The sequence below is a fragment of the Macrobrachium rosenbergii genome, chromosome 50 (assembly GCF_040412425.1).
Source record: "Macrobrachium rosenbergii isolate ZJJX-2024 chromosome 50, ASM4041242v1, whole genome shotgun sequence".
Classification (NCBI taxonomy): domain Eukaryota; kingdom Metazoa; phylum Arthropoda; class Malacostraca; order Decapoda; family Palaemonidae; genus Macrobrachium; species Macrobrachium rosenbergii.
The window spans coordinates 37,329,207-37,346,035 of NC_089790.1; the positions used below are offsets into that span (position 1 = coordinate 37,329,207).

General features: G+C 35.6%; 1 protein-coding gene across 3 annotated transcripts in view; it reads right to left on the minus strand.

Annotated features, from left to right (window-relative positions):
• LOC136832841 (A disintegrin and metalloproteinase with thrombospondin motifs like) overlaps nt 1-16,829 on the minus strand; it is a 353,918-nt gene that overhangs the window by 53,420 nt on the left and 283,669 nt on the right. For all 3 annotated transcript variants that reach the window (XM_067094498.1, XM_067094497.1, XM_067094499.1), the window contains exon 2: nt 10,193-10,277. In XM_067094498.1, the coding sequence (XP_066950599.1) occupies nt 10,193-10,276 (84 nt within the window). In that variant the 5' untranslated portion in view covers nt 10,277. The remainder of the gene's footprint in view (nt 1-10,192; nt 10,278-16,829) is intronic.

The window sequence follows — 16,829 nt, forward strand, 5'->3', positions numbered from 1 at the left end:
TATATATGTATATATTTATGTATATATTTCATATATAGAATAAATGTATATATATATTGTCATGTGCATATTTAAAACTGATTCCATCTTGCTGCCTAATGAGACCACATCGGTCTGCAATCGAGACAAGATAAGAGGCGCAAAGTCGAGCGACTTCCTATATAAGGCGGCTTAGCTACGAAATTCAAAACTAGAAAAAACTAGTCAAGCTTCAAAATCAGTTCGGTCAGTTGAAGGGAGAGATCCGTCGTTGCCTGTCTCTTCACTTTGAAAGAGCATTCCTCGCTGGGGTATGACTTAATTTAGTTTTGGCTACTTAGATTGTTGAAAGGACATTAAACTTGACTGTTCTTAGAAGGTTAATCACTTTGTCTCATTATTATTATTATTATTATTATTATTATTATTATTATTATTATTATTATTAGCGATAATTCTTTTTTATTCCTCGGGATGACATAATCATATGGACTTAAGACTCTTCGCTGTGTGTGTGTTAATCATATTGGTTACTGCCCACGCAAAAAGTAGTCTTGGATCAAGGTTAGAGGGTATTTTTTTCGTTTTTGCTGATGGTAAACAGACTCTTCTCAGACTCTAACAGCCACCACTGTCCCTGCTATGAAACTTGTGCAGTCGATATTACTACTACAATGATATGAGAAAATTGGAACGCCAATTCGTGCTGTTATTCATTTTGCAACCGACGAATTTCAAAGAATGTCGGGGCAGAGCGACGGATGGAAAGTCCCACACTGGAGATAGCTTAAATGACGGGTACCAACGCGTGGGAAGCTATGCAAGTTACGTCGAGAGCCTGATTAGTTATCATTTATGCTTTACAAACACTGAAGGAAAAGCAGATTTTCCATTTATAACAGTTTTTCAACAATAACAAATAAAAGACCGTAGAGTAAGAAACGATATATGAAAGGGATCATAGCAACAAAGCATGGTGTAAGGATTACATGAAAACAGAACCAAGCAACATTGAATTGGTCTGAATAAACAAACATCAAGAGAAGTGAGCAGGCGAATCAACGACCTGGAATACAACCCAGCGCAGAAAGCCAGCCATGCAACACCAGGCAACGAAATCACTGAAAAACTGGCCAAGGTTAAGGGTTCCTCACATGATACTTCTATGACCAATACAGACGTGACGCAACTACGGCACACTGCTCCTGGAGTTGTTAAGTAATACGGCTAACGGGCAGGAAACATACGCACGCGCACACGCTCGAGTTCCACTTGGAGCGATAGAAATGGATATGACTAAGTAGGCCAAGGGGCGGAGAGAGTGGATGATGAGAGTGCAGGTAGAAGAAGTAAAGGAAATAACCAAGGATTAATTTGCCACCAAGGTAAAGTGAGGAGCACAGGTAAAATGTGGAAAGAATGACGTTGATTGCAAACAAGGTACAGAACTTTAGGTGAATGAGTCCCGGAATGAAGGCAAAATATAAATGAATGTAGTAAGTATTTACATAACTGCGAATGGATAGTTAACAAGCAGCCGGGTTTAATGACCTTTATAAATTATTAACAGGGAACAAACACACACCTGACCGTTAGAATAAACTGAAAACTAATAATTATATCTCAAACAAATAATTGCAATCTCTTTCATAAACATGGAGAAACGGTGACGAAGCTTAAATATCCGGGAGAGAGAGAGAGAGAGAGAGAGAGAGAGAGAGAGAGAGAGAGAGAGAGAGAGTTTCCGTCAACACCCTCGAAGCAAATGATACTGCAGTTTTCCAGTGGGCCTTTCTGTTTGTTTTGCACCTCCACCCATACTATGGCACGTCATCTCGGAATGAGTACATAATAGTTTTCTGAACGTTCATCTGTATAACCCATATTTTCATCATTATCTTCATCGTTATTATTAAAGAGCAACAACAACAATAATAATGAACATCTTACAAATGAACGCGAAAATAATAAACAACAACAGTAAGTAATAATAATAATCAAACAATGCTAATTAATAATAATAATCATTATTGCATAATCCATAAAGTCTAATCATATTCGCTCTGAAAAAACGGCTAAATAAGTTTAGGTATTATCACATTTGAATGCACACGGCACTTCAAACCAGTGACACAGAGTAGACATGATAATGTTTAGGTTAACCACAAGCAGCTCGTCTCTTCTAGCGAACGTCAGCAAACGATGGAAAAGTAAAAGCGCAGCCCTCCTTGCCAGCCCTCAGCTGTGACTTTCTCGCACAACACAAGTGACGTTGAAGACAACAGCTGTTATGACGGGAGAGTGAATTAACGAGCATAGATATAGAAAGTGAAATCAAGAGGGTCTGTTTTCCCGGCAAACACTTTTGCCATCTCGTAGTCGCCACCATGATGATCATGGAAGTCTCAGAGTGGTTGATGATATTTTTAATCCTATTTTGCTTCCTACTATATTCCTCCTCTGTCTTCACTTTTCCCCCTCCTTTTTTTTTAAGGTGATGGAGTAAGATAGAAGGTGCAGGTAGATAAAGCTTTTGCAGTTAGATTTTTTCCATTCGCAAGTAGGAGATGAGTCCCAGTGTTATTCCATCAAGGTCGTTTAGTTTCCTCTTCTTTATATGTGTATATTATGTTCGTTTGCCTAACTGTTGAAACAATGATCGAACTTGCGTTTATAACTACTGGAGCAATGATGGCCGTCTGTGGAATGTGTACCTCTATTCAAATAATCAGTACATATTTGGAGTGGCTACACAAATGAACACTCAGCAAGCGAAAAACAATGTTTATTATCAATCATAGTGTACGAACGCCGGAGGCTATCAAAGTATTTTCCTATTTCCCTTTTCACTGCTGGTGTATGTGAAGATATTTCACGTACACTGATATGAGCATTAATTACGTTATCAATTTTTGAAACTTCTGAAACACACAACCCAAGTGGATCGGTTTTGAGTTCAAGAGGCCCATTTTTGAATGCTTAAAACCGAGATTCTGAATGAAAAGTAGAATGTCCCACAAATCCTAGTCATCTTCAGTAAGAAGTAAGAATTATATATATATATATATATATATATATATATATATATATATATATATATATATATATATATATATATATATATATATATATAACAAACCAGGAAGACTGAAAAACACCTGAATTAATTTAAAGGGTGAACGTGAAAAACTCAACATTGGCCGTTGCCGAATGTATAGGACATAGAAACACGATGCCTCTGGTCCAAGCAAGGTTGACAGTAAATACAATGCAGCAAATATATTTTACATGTACAGAGGTAATATAACTCTCCTCTCAGTTCCTTTAAAGAACAAGTGTTATTCACAGATATGTTGTTTACAGACTCGACCTATTTAATCTTCAATGTTTTTCTAAAGAATATATCATCATTAGCAGATATAAACAAGTAAAAAATGCGCCGAAGGTTCTTCGACGCAATCGAGTTTTCTGTACAGCTACGGCCCATGAAACTTGAAGCCGCGGCCTATGAACCTTTCAGTCACTGCGTTGTTGGCACCTATAGCGGTGTCAGACGCACGATCATGGCTAACTTTAACATTAAATAAGATAAAAATTACTGAGGCTAGAGGGCTGCAATTTGATAAGTTTGGTGATTGGAGGGTGGATGATCAACGTACCAACTTGCAGCCCTTCTAGCCTTAATAGCTTGTAAGATCGGGTGGCGGACAGAGAAAGTGGGGACGGACAGACCAAGCCAGCACAATAGTATTCTTTTACAAAACTAATAACAAACAAAGCAAAAAACAAACAACCAGGTGCCACATAAAAACTATTTCACCTTGTTTATGATCGTCCTGGTATGAGGACGCTTTCAGAACGCAGGAGCCTTGAAAGTTATGACACAGGGTCCTGGTGCCTTACTAATACTAGTGATTGAAGGTATTTGGCGTTACGGTAAATTAAATTACTCTATGGATTATTTTGTAGGTGGAGGAGAACTATAAAAATAGCTGAAGAACATTGAAGAAATAACGCGAGAAACATTGAAACGCAGTTTTGAATTTATAAATGCACAAGCAATCGCTTCTTATGAAACCCTATCTTATCACTTCAAGGAAAAATATCGAAGTCAAAGTACGTCATATCGATCTTCATAGGAACGAATCTTAACATTTTTGTATATCTTTGTAGTTGTACGCGTACAGTCCTCTGTAAATTTAAATAGAAAAACAATGTTTATTTATACACACACACAAAAAGAGAAGAATATGAAGAGGAAGACGAGAAAGGAAAAGAAACAACTAAACATTATATTTGCAATTCTCGCAACCAAATACGCAGTCCTTTTCAATTTACAGGTATGCGTAATTTCGCATACTCATAAACAAGAGTTGCCAAACGCATATTTGTTTCTGAAATAACATCTGCATATCTCACGTTGGGCCGAGCCATATTCCAAGTACTGCACAGACAATGATCATAAATATATTTTGCTTTACAAGTTCCTACGGGTTTTCATCTGAACGTTAACTTTTGTGGATTGATATAACAAAACCGTGGCTTAAAAACCTTGGCCAAACTATAATGCTGGATAAAAGATGAGACCAAGAAGAATGAAAGAAGGAACGTAAAAACTGTAAAAGGATCATCTCGTACCTCGGCGGGATTGGAAAAATAAAAATGATGGACGTATAGGGAATCTGTTTTCAAGATGCTTCTTTGAACGCCAGTATTTGATTGTATAAGTCACTGACTGAACTGAAGGACAGCGAGTGCATTTAGATTTTTTTCACCGTTTGATATACCTTCGTCTGATACACATACACCAGATTTGATTTAGGTCAGTTCATGATAACGTAATGCAAAAAAAAAAAAAAAAAAAAACCCTACAGTCGGCTGCTTCCACTTGGTACCGAAACCAAGAAAATGCTGTTTTTACAAGTCAGTTTTTTTATGTCAACTTTTATGCCTCGTAAATGTACTGGGTATGTAAAGAAGGAATACTGAGAAGATTTGTCTTCCCTCCTATCACCGAGGGCCTATTTTTTTTTTTTTTTTTTTATCTTCCATATCATTTTCCCTTAACCAGATTAGAGCATCGACAGCGCATCTGATATAAAATATGATTTAATTTCTGGTGGCTTTAGCACAAGGCGACCGAGACGCCCACCGGGAGAGAATCAGGTGGGAAGTTATTCTGAGGGCATACATTTAATGAAAGGGTTCGACGGTGTAAGCAAGGCTCATAATAGCCTAGTAGCTTGGGGCACCGGTTCCCGCAAAAGGTAATGGGTATTTGCTGTAAGAAGCGACTTGGTATGGGCAGAGAGCAAGACAAATAATTGCAATAACTACAGAGTACTTATAAATACATACTCTCTAACTGCCGAAGTAGCAGAGCTCTTCTTGTGGCATTAGGCTGGAGACGGGGATCCCGAAACGTTCCTTGAACAGACAGCAAGTAACTTAGATATTTAGCTCATGCTGTTATATCTTTCTTGTGCGGGCTTGTGTTTGTTTCTGGTGGTGTGTGTGTGTGTGTGTGTGTGAGAGAGAGAGAGAGAGAGAGAGAGAGAGAGAGAGAGAGAGAGAGAGATACTTTAATAGAAAGTCCACTTTCAGACCTGCTGATTACGTGATATGACCGTCAGGAACCCTGACCTCTCCATCTAGTCTGGAGCCTCGATGATGCCTCTGAAAAATACTTTTGGTGCTTTCGAGTTCCACTCCTAGACAGTCCTAAGACTTGAACTGGGAAGGAATATCAGTTATGATGGTTACTGATGTAAGTTTATTCATGCAGGGATTGATTTATTGATTGACTATAGCTACTAAAACTGGCGTCACAACACCTAGGTTATTGACGCCGTAATAAATTAAAAAAAGAAAACTAAAAAATAAATAAATAAATAAATTTAAAAGTAGTCTCATATGACAAATATCTAAACATAAATATATATATATATATATATATATATATATATATATATATATATATATATATATATATATATATATATATATATAGATATGTGTGTGTACTGTATAATCATATCTATTCACGTACATAAATTTCGTTGTCATGATTTCGAAAACGTGATTAATATCCAATCAGAATTGTATTTCTGTAAAGAAGTGGATAAAAATCAGTGTTATCATCTAGACCTTAACCTCTAAAATACATTAAAGATGTAACTAGTGACAATTATTAGCATTTTCGAAAATGAGGTAGAATGACACGGACAGCCTTTTAATAAAATTTAACACAACTTAAAAATTTAGCTGTTTTTAGAAACGAAAGATTCTCAGCTCGTCTGCCCATCTAAAATATACACCGTATTTATATATTAGCGATTCGAGGAGGTATTGGTACCTGTGCAGCGGCCCACCTCTTAAGACGCTTTGTCACTGATATTACGAGATGGTGACCTCTAAAGAATGGATGTTGCCAAGTGACAGATGACGAACGCTGTCGAAAGCAAAAAGTAGATTACATTTCCTTTTCATTCTCGCTTGTATCGTGGATATTTGCACCTAAATTTAAATTTCCGGGTACATTGGGGTCATACTCTTTAATACACCATTCAGAATGTCATTATTTTCATGAATCTTCTCTCTTTGAGAATGTCTGCAGCCTGCTTTTATTATCATGTAGGTTCATGCGTCAAAGGTCTGGTTTAAAATTTGGGAGAAGTCGTAATAAGGGTATTAATTTAGTATGAACTGCTTCGATAAAAGCAAATGGCGTTGCAGAAAAGACGTTCCGTTTCTAAAAGAACTGACATATTATGAAAGGAGTGTTTCGAATTTGTAAGGAAAGGAGCTAGAAGACTCTTCATGGCGCCAAAACGGAAAGGAAAACTCTTCATATTATCATTATTACGAAATGAAGCCTTCTCTCAGGTCTTCCTGCCTACGCCTGGAGATGTCAATGATCTAGTTTTCCCGAGACTGTTTCTTTTTACCTTGACGCTGAAAACTTTCTTTTCTCACTTTCTAGACCCAGAAATTCCTTCGCGAAGATTAGAAGAAAGTCAGTGAAAGTTACTCAATATTCTACCAGACCTCACTTTTGGTGTGCATAAAGAAGTCACATAAACAAGACAGACAAAGCGGGTTAATAATATCATTTCCAGTAATATTGAAATAACTTATTTTTGAGCAAACGTAGCTCTCTTGCAAATGTCGCTTGAAGTTTGGTATCAGTGACATCGGTATTTGTGACGCCAAATAGTCAGCAATCAATTAATTAATTGTCGATTTAACAAAGTGAGGTCCGTTAAATCTCTAGATAAAATCTAACTAATGTTATCGTCTGTAAATAATTGAGTAATTAACCGCAGATTTTTCCTGTATAAAAAAATCAAACGAACAGTAAACACGGAAATGTCCATATTACATTCAAAGCTGAAATTCCCTCTTCACAAGATGCCGCTAAGCAATAGAACCTAAATAATCTTGCATATATAAAATATGTTGGTGTGGCATAGTCATCTGGAGGGAGTCATTTCATTAATCGAAATTCGCGTTGCATAACGTAAGTGGATTCGCGAAGGATGACGTCACGGCGAAGGATTCGGACTCTAAAGATGGAATCTGTGCTGTCATCGTCATCGTGAGAGGACTTACGTATTTGATGTAAGGGAACATGCACGTCTTGCTAAGACATCATATATATATATATATATATATATATATATATATATATATATATATATATATATATATATATATATATATATATATATATATATATATATATATATATATATATATATATATATATATATATATATATATATATATATATATCTCAGGACAGGGTGACAAGGAGATAGTCGGTCATCTGTAGATGGTATTTATTTGCCGATTTCGTAACACTTTGTTACATCATCAAGGCTAAAAAGAAAACTTACAAATTAAAATACATGGAATAAAACTAACGACTTCAAGAGAGTCTCAACATGCTATATAAATATATTCATAAAAGCACCTGCTAGACTAAAAGGTTGAAGACTGAATGACTAAAAGGGAAAAGGAAAGCAGCAAAGAAAACTGGCCAAGCCAGATACAACTGAACAGATATATATATATATATATATATATATATATATATATATATATATATATATATATATATATATATATATATATATATATATATGTATGTAAGTATATGTATATATCAGCTAAGATGTTGTTTATATTGAATGCACTATTAGAATTGCAAAAACAGCGAGTTCTGGAATCCTTTCCTTCTAAATTAGATCTCATTCTTCAGAGATTACGGTTGAGTCTTCATGAAGTTAAACGGAGATGAACTGAGGAACATCTAAACAATTTGACAAAAACTCAATAAGCCACTGTTATCTTAAAAAAGCGATGCATGGAATAGAAAAATGCTTTGTAAAATATTTACGGAAACTTTTTCGGAACATGATGTCTTCCATTTAAAAAAACAAAACGATGAAAAGAAAAGTTAGTTTATACAGTTGTCAAAATTTGTCAAATAATTTACGGAGGAAACACAATTAAAGGAAAAGAAAGATATTCTCCAACGCTGAAACCCGACTTTCTACTTCGAGTCTCACCTGTCCCTACTACAGGTCATGTGAAGAGCCGCAGCAGTCAAGAAATCTTGATGCTCACTTCTCAAAGATTTGCTGCTGAGAAAACCCGGATATCAGGTACTCTTCTCTCACGGGGGTCAAAACGCTCGACCTCTAACCCTGAATGTTCATGAGGTCAAAATGCAAGCAAATTTCTGCCTTACCGCTTCAAGGGAACATGGCGGTTCCCTATGTTGTTACAGATTCTGAAGGTGACTTAACAGAGAAGAGAGAAAAGTTCCGGATTATAGCCATAACTGTTTTCGTGAAAGAGTCTATGCAAGTGTGTGGGTATATACTGTATACACACACGCACACACATATATGTGTGTGTGCGTGTGCGTATGTGTGTGTGTTCATATTTTATTTCTCACTGTGTATTTATTTATACACTTATAAAGTATGCACAGAAACACAAGCACACATTAATTACATATATATATATATATATATATATATATATATATATATATATATATATATATATATATATATATATATATATATATATATATATATATATATGTGTGTGTGTGTGTGTGTGTGTGTGTGTGTTCATATTGTATTTCTCCTGTGTATTTATTTGTACACTTATAAAGTATGTACAGAAACACAAACACACATTAATTACATATATATATATATATATATATATATATATATATATATATATATATATATATATATATATATATATATATATATATATATATATATACCATATATGGACCGAAACATAATAAACAAGGGTCAGAAGAAAAGTGAAAAATTATCCCATTTGTGTAACAGGGCAAACCACATGGGGATAGTTTAATTACAGAGTGAATGATGAGCTTCCTTACTTAGCGAGGCCAACAAGCGTGAAAACAATAAGAGGATGTCTACTTCAGTTGTTAAATTCCAATATTTACTAAGGCTATAACAAGGGGTTCACTGGACTCTCCAAGAAGCCTTTTTATCGTAACAGGAGCCTTTTATGGCAACAGATCTCTTCCACTGTGTAGGTTGTTAGCGGTGGCCCAAGTTGACATGATGTGTGTGTGTGTGTGTTAAGAGAACAGAACTAGAGTGTTTCTCTAGGAGATGAAACCAAAGTAGCGAAATATAGAATAATAGTCCAAGTACAAAGCCTAACTTTCACATGGAAGTGGAAGGATACGGCAGCCTCCATCAGGTCAGAGGTGTCGTTATAACATGAGTTTTTGTTGAAAATGTATAGTTTTACACATATAAGAGGTACCAAGTTAATTGTTGGTGCCTTTACGTGTAATTCTTAAACAAATACGAACTTATATAAGAGATTATGTAAGTGCACATACATGTATGTTGTTATCTATCTATCTATCTATTTATATATATGTATATATATATTATGTATATATATATATATACATACATACATACATATCCCATTATGCTCATTCATTTATTAGCAAACATGACATAACTGTATTTATAAATAACGATATGCTTGTAACGTCTGTGAAAATAATTCTTGAATATTCCTTTCATATATAAGGCTTTAACTCAAATTATTACAAGTGTAGAAGGAAGAAAAGGATAACCAGGATAACCAAGAAATGGGGAAAAGAAGAAACGACGAAGAATAGTGGTTCTCTTACCTGTGAGTTTGGCAGGGCGTAAGACGCGATAGAGACAGCGCACAGTACAGCAATCCTGAGGATTCTCCAGGCGTTGGCACTCATCCTGAAAAGCAGTAAAATAAGAGGGATGATTCGACCGGTAAAACGATGTTTCTCTTTTGATTTAACTTGTTTGCTTTCTAAAGTGTTCTGGTTTCTTGTAAGCACAAAAAAATTATGATCATGTTTTATAAATGTTATCAGGACGATCATGTATTATAATAAATATAAAACTGCATAAACTATGTCTACCAAAGTTTTCAGATGCCTTAGAAGGCGGTCTAGTACGCAGCCATAAAATGTGATATAATGTCTTATGATTAGTCCACTGCAGTTTCATACCTATGAACGTAAACGTATTCTTTTTCTTACAGCAACATTAAATACATTCAGCATAAAAAAAATATGACAACGAGAATCACAGAGCTGTCCAGTTTCGTTCAAGTTTCACTCAATGCCATAATCTATTTATTTACTCCTGGTCACTGATACATTCATCACTAATCAAGAAATTTAGAGTATCATCCCCAAGCTAAATTGACTCGAGGTTGTTTATCTGATGTCATATGCCAATATTTAGAGAAAAGCAAAGCCTAAACAAACACATCGCGCAAAGAAAACAAACACAGCGGCGCAAACGAAGAGCGACATCAAACGCAGATCGTCACCTGCGCCTTTTTCCCGTTTGTGTCGTTTCAAGTTTCGTCTTCCGCTCATTTCACCAACCACAGACTGATATAATGTCTGCCTGCCGTCTAGCTGCTCCGGCTCTCTCATAATGATCAATTTACTCGGACATACATATACTCTCTCTCTTTACTTGTTTTGCAACGATGTCGGAAGAGAGTCGTCTTCTCTCGTTTGTCTATTTCTGTCACTGTAGACTCCAGCGGCAAGAAGCTTAGTCGCATCTGGTCGTTTCCGTTTTCTACTGTGAGGATGAAAATCATATTCTGATCTAAATCGTTCGTCGCCTTCGTTTTCGACGAACTGAAGAATATTTACATATGGTTACTCTCGATGCTCCAGGCGTTGAAGATGAGAACTGAATCGTATTCTAATAATTTCGACCTTCTAGAGGTCAAAAACGAGATCTGTAAGTTCCTTTACGGACAGAATATTCTTGTCTGAAAAGTTTCTGTTCATCTGACTGTTTTTGTCGTCTCGCCGATGCCGAGCGAATTCGTGATATGTTGAGATGGTTCGCACCGCGGGCTCTTCGGCGTGGCATTACCAACTTACGAATTTCATAGTTTGGCCTTTTCAGTCTTCTCATATCGAAGCCGGTTTCTTCTTTTTGTCTTCCTCTTATCGGGGGCGTGCAGCATGATTGCTACGTTGCAAAGGTCAAGGGCTCAATGGTCTGCATTTGCATTATAAACTTAAATAATTAAAGATGATATATGAGATGTTAAGCAAAGACCACATGGACATGTAATTGTCAACACAAACAATGACGTCTACAGTTATAATCATTTCGCATTAAGCCAAAGAAAAACCATGTGCATAGCCGTCGGTCGTGCAACCAGGAAAAGTAAACGTATACTTTAACCACACACGCTGTGTCTCATTTTTATTTTCTCTTCTTTAAAAATGGGGGACGTTTCTTCGTAAGGAGGGTATCAGTTGTCGTTCCCAGTAACTGCAAGTAGTTACGCAATGGCGACGATTTTGAAACAAGTAGATAGATCCTGTTTATATATTAAATTCTCAGGAGATAAGCTACTCATCTTGAATCGCATATTCTTTTTCTGTTCTCTAGAATATTTAACTATTGATCGTCTAGGAATATTCTCATAACAGCATAGCTATTCAAATAGTCAAATTACCTTCTATAGTAAGATAATGAAAATGCACTGAGTATGTTAAAGAAGTTTTGCATCTCAAAATTCTGGACAAGAACCACCAGATATAAATAACCTTGGCGTATTTACATTTGCAAAACAAACACATGAAAATAGGTTTTTTTTTTATTCGAATCCTTCTTATAATTGGTGAATTGCAACTAGTTTGAAGTCGAAAGGAAAAGTTTTTTTTTTCTGGAATTTCAAGGTTACAGATTACATGTTCTACACCAAAGAGAAGCCGCCAGGGAAGACTGACGAGGCACTGGGAACTAGCGTGTTTAGTTATCATTTTATTGTTTATACTCATCTATCATCAATTTCTGTCCTGCAAAGTCGGTTGGATTATATCTATCTAAAACTTGTAACAGAACATTGGAGTTCTATCTGGTGTACAAAAGCAACCAAAGCTGCCTTCACAGTCATGAGCGAACGCAAGCTTCAAAAGGAACCGAACATCGGCCCGAAGCCGCAGTTGAGACCATCTCGAACAGGTACCCGCAGACGTGGGTGTTACCACCCTCCGGGGGGGTTAACCTTGCTACGTCACAGAACTCTTCAGGGTAACATGGATCAAGGTAGTATGGTTTGCGTTAATCCAAACAGACAATCATTTAAATAGGAAAAAAATGTATAAGACGAGCGCCATTAGATTCAGCTCTAAGGAAAAATGTGATTTATATATATATATATATATATATATATATATATATATATATATATATATATATATATATATATATATATATATATATATATTCTCCATTCATTTACGAATGTTCATCTATATACCCTTTCTAAGTGCTTGTTTGATATATACTATTTATGAAATCTCCATATATATATATATATATTATTTGTATATATATATTTATATATATATATATATATATATATATATATATATATATATATATATATATATATATATATATATATATATATATATATATATATATATATATATATATATATATATATAGTGAACGTAACTCGTAATTGAGTACAAGAAGATTTATATATATATATATATATATATATATATATATATATATATATTAGTGAAAACTGATGATTTATACATTTAACTGGTGGCCGAGAACAAAGAATCTCTCTTAAATGGAGATTTCATAGTGGTATCCAAAACAAGCACTTAGAAAGGGTCACGTAAATGAAGGAATCACTTACGCATACTGCGCCGCAGATGAGGGGTATAATTGTCTGCTAAAGGAGTGGGAGGGTTCTGGAATTACCAGCTAACTGCTAGACTGCAGGATTTTTAAATATTCCGGTGATTACAAATACTGAAATGGCAATACCATTTCGTTATATAGTAGCGACAGCCTTGTTTAATAACACCTTTGGTCTTTTCATTTGCACTGTTTTGATCAGTTGTGCCCACTTTATCAAAACTACAACGAAAGTCGTTGAAATAACTGAATGACGAAGAATGTTCCACTTTCCTGCAATGTCAGTAGAATATCAAAGAACACCGATACAGATTGTCTCAAATATGTTCAGAGTATGCCGGAGGAGAAGGAAGAATAGCTCTTGTTGTTTTTAAGTGTCTAATAAGCAAATTAATGCAGACAAAGTGTTCTCAGATCACGGTGCCTGGTTATTTTTTTGTTTTAGAAAACAAACTAAAAGAATATTCAGAGGGACCAAAGAAAAAACTGAAAGATTATTGTTTCGTGAATTCGACCATTGTCTGTTGCTATCAGAAAGAACCCATTGAGTGCCATATTGTCAAAGATTTTTTTTTTTTTTTTTAGGTGGGAGTCGGTAACCATAACAAGGCCACTGTTTGTTACTGCAAAAAGGACACTGACATTTTGTTTCAAAAACCAAAACACAACCATTGTTCAGTGGAAAGCCTGGTTGATCATTCCACAGCTAAGAGCACCTATATTAGTCGGTAATTATGAAGGCCAAAGATCTGCAAACAGATGCCTCAATTCATCTTCAGGAATTCTCGGTAAATGTTAAGGCTACCATGCCATACACTGAATTTTTTAACAGATTTCTTTTACCATTACTTCTCACTGGGTTAAATAAAAAGCCTTAAAAATGAATCAAGATGTGTAAAATAAAGTATACCAAAAGCATATTGAAATAATAGGATAACATAACTTATAAAAATTGCAGTCAATTCACTCTGTTCAGATGAATAAGTAAGAGTAACAAGAATAGCTGTTAAAGTACTCTATAGTCTCTCGGACAGGCTTAAAATTCTCGTCCCTTTACTTTCCGTCTAGTAAGATTTCCCTTGAGGGAATTTTTCTTTAAATATGTTATTCATTCTATCAATATTTTCTTTCAGTTCTGTCTTAGTAATCACTACAAGGTAATTGTTGAAAATGTTCGAGCTGTAATGTGACACGGCTTTTAGCGTCGTGGTGTTACCAGTTCAAAATTTTTGCATCTTAAAAGATATCTTAAACTAATATTATATTTGTACTTTGAAAAACTTTCTCTTTCTCTGGATACTGATATGTAGCAACTTATATTCTTCTACTGTCATAAAATTACATGTTCAGTGTTCGTTTGATGATTCCATTACTAGAATAAATTTAATAGTAGTCGTCTCTGCGCTCTTTTAATTGAACAATATTTAAAACTAAGAAAAATTCGTAGTTCTAAGAAGGATTTCTGTTGTAAGTTTTATCATTCTTCCAGACTACAGTAAATTTAAGGCCATTCTAGCTTTATTTGTTCACTCATCAACCAGCTGCATTAAACATAGCAGAACAAAGTGGCTAAACAGATAAAAGATTACAATATTACGCTCGCTTGAAGAAACTGACATTCAGGAGGGTGCAAATTCTACGGTTACAGCACAACCCTCTTCTACCCTCTCGAATCTTGACGAAATAACAAGTGAAATCAACAAGAACAGGCGCAACCTTCAAGGGAATGAAAGAAGAGTAGAAGAGGAGAGGGGAAGAGAGTGCAACAGATCTTCCTGCTCTCTCAAGACGCTGATTTATATGAAGCAGAGTCAGGTAATGATGTGATTTGCCAAAAGATGACAAAATAATTTACTGAACCTGTTAAAAGAAACACGCACATATGCAACGTTGCAAAGTAATTAAGGTAAATAATCAAGTTAACTTCTCTTTTTCTCTACCTTCAAAAATAAACATTTCAAGAACCAAGACTTTACAAAATTTTCTCGTGAAGGCAAATATTCGTGGTTTTACAATTTCATAATTTCCGTCATATGAAGGCAGTTACCGAGCTGTCCACCACTAAGATAAAAATAAGTGACTGCCAAACCACAAAAGAAAAATAACGATAGAATGGGAAGACGAACTCCGTTTTCTGTATGTGAGTGAATGAATGAAAGGGGTGACTTTTGTTTCCTACATCACACAGTTAAAATGACTGAAAAATGCTCTAAAATGCTCTAAAATGACATATGCAAATACAAAGACGAATGTGAGGTATTCAGAACCTCTCTGGTCGCTCTTACCAAAGACAAAAGAAGTAAAAAATAACATTCGGAAGCAACTTTTTCCTCTTTTGCTTGTTACAAACAATCTTGTGTTGAGAAAAGTGAAGTATAGAGTACCTTAGAGTTACACACAAACACACACACACATATATATATATATATATGTATATATATATATAATATATATATATTATATATATATATATATATATATATATATATATATATATATATATATATATATATATATATATATATATATATATATATAGAGAGAGAGAGAGAGAGAGAGAGAGAGAGAGAGAGAGAGAGAGAGAGAGAGAAATTGAATTTCATTCATATTCAAAGCCATTCAGCAGTGAACCAGTTGATACATAACCACACACACACACACACACACACAAACACACACGCACGCACACACACACAGCTAAATGGACTTCTCGATAACAGCACTGGCTGAAAACCAGCTAATTCTTTATCGCTCTTTCTCATCTCCCAACGACGGAAAAGCTTTGCTCTCGAAGCCTACTCTAGAAAACCGAGTCCCTTCAAAGATTCGCCGGTGTTCTTCCAGATATACGTCTGAGGAAGAGAGGGGACCCACAGGAGGGAAAGGGCAGGGCATAGAGTCTGTGGAGCCCCTTGGGCTAATGCCTCCACCTTGTTAATGAGGAAGGAGGCCTCTTGGCACGATTTTCTTATAGTCCGACAGACGAGGCTTAAAACTGTTCCTCCGAATTTTTGTTGGAGAGTGCCAAGTAACTTCTTTATAGTTTTATCATCATCAACTTTTTCTTTGTTTGTATATGCAAATCGTTCTCAACTCGCCCTGATTGTTAAAGGTATTCGGAAAATTCTGCATTCTTTCGTGGAACGGTATCCATAATCAAAAGTAACATACATACGCGCAGAGAGAGAGAGAGAGAGAGAGAGAGAGAGAGAGAGAGAGAGAGAGAGAGAGAGAGAGAGACTTTACCAGCAAGAAAAATGTTTAAGTAAATATTGGCAGTAGAGGACAGGAGGAGGCCTAGGAATAGGCCTAAGCCGAGCATACCTGTTCCGCCCTAAGCCATGATACAGCCAAATACAAGTCGATCCTTCTCTTCAAAGCCTACTACTATTCCTGCCTCTCCATCTCATGCAAACACAAGAGCCACTCCCCTGTTATGATCCTCTTACAGAGTACAGCTCCTCTCCTGTTTTCTTTTGAAAAATTTAAAGTGTCATTTATTAACGGAGGGCTGCGCTGTGATCTTAATATCTGAGAAATTTTCAGTGAGACCAGTCTTTGGGTTGAATGAAGATGTCACTT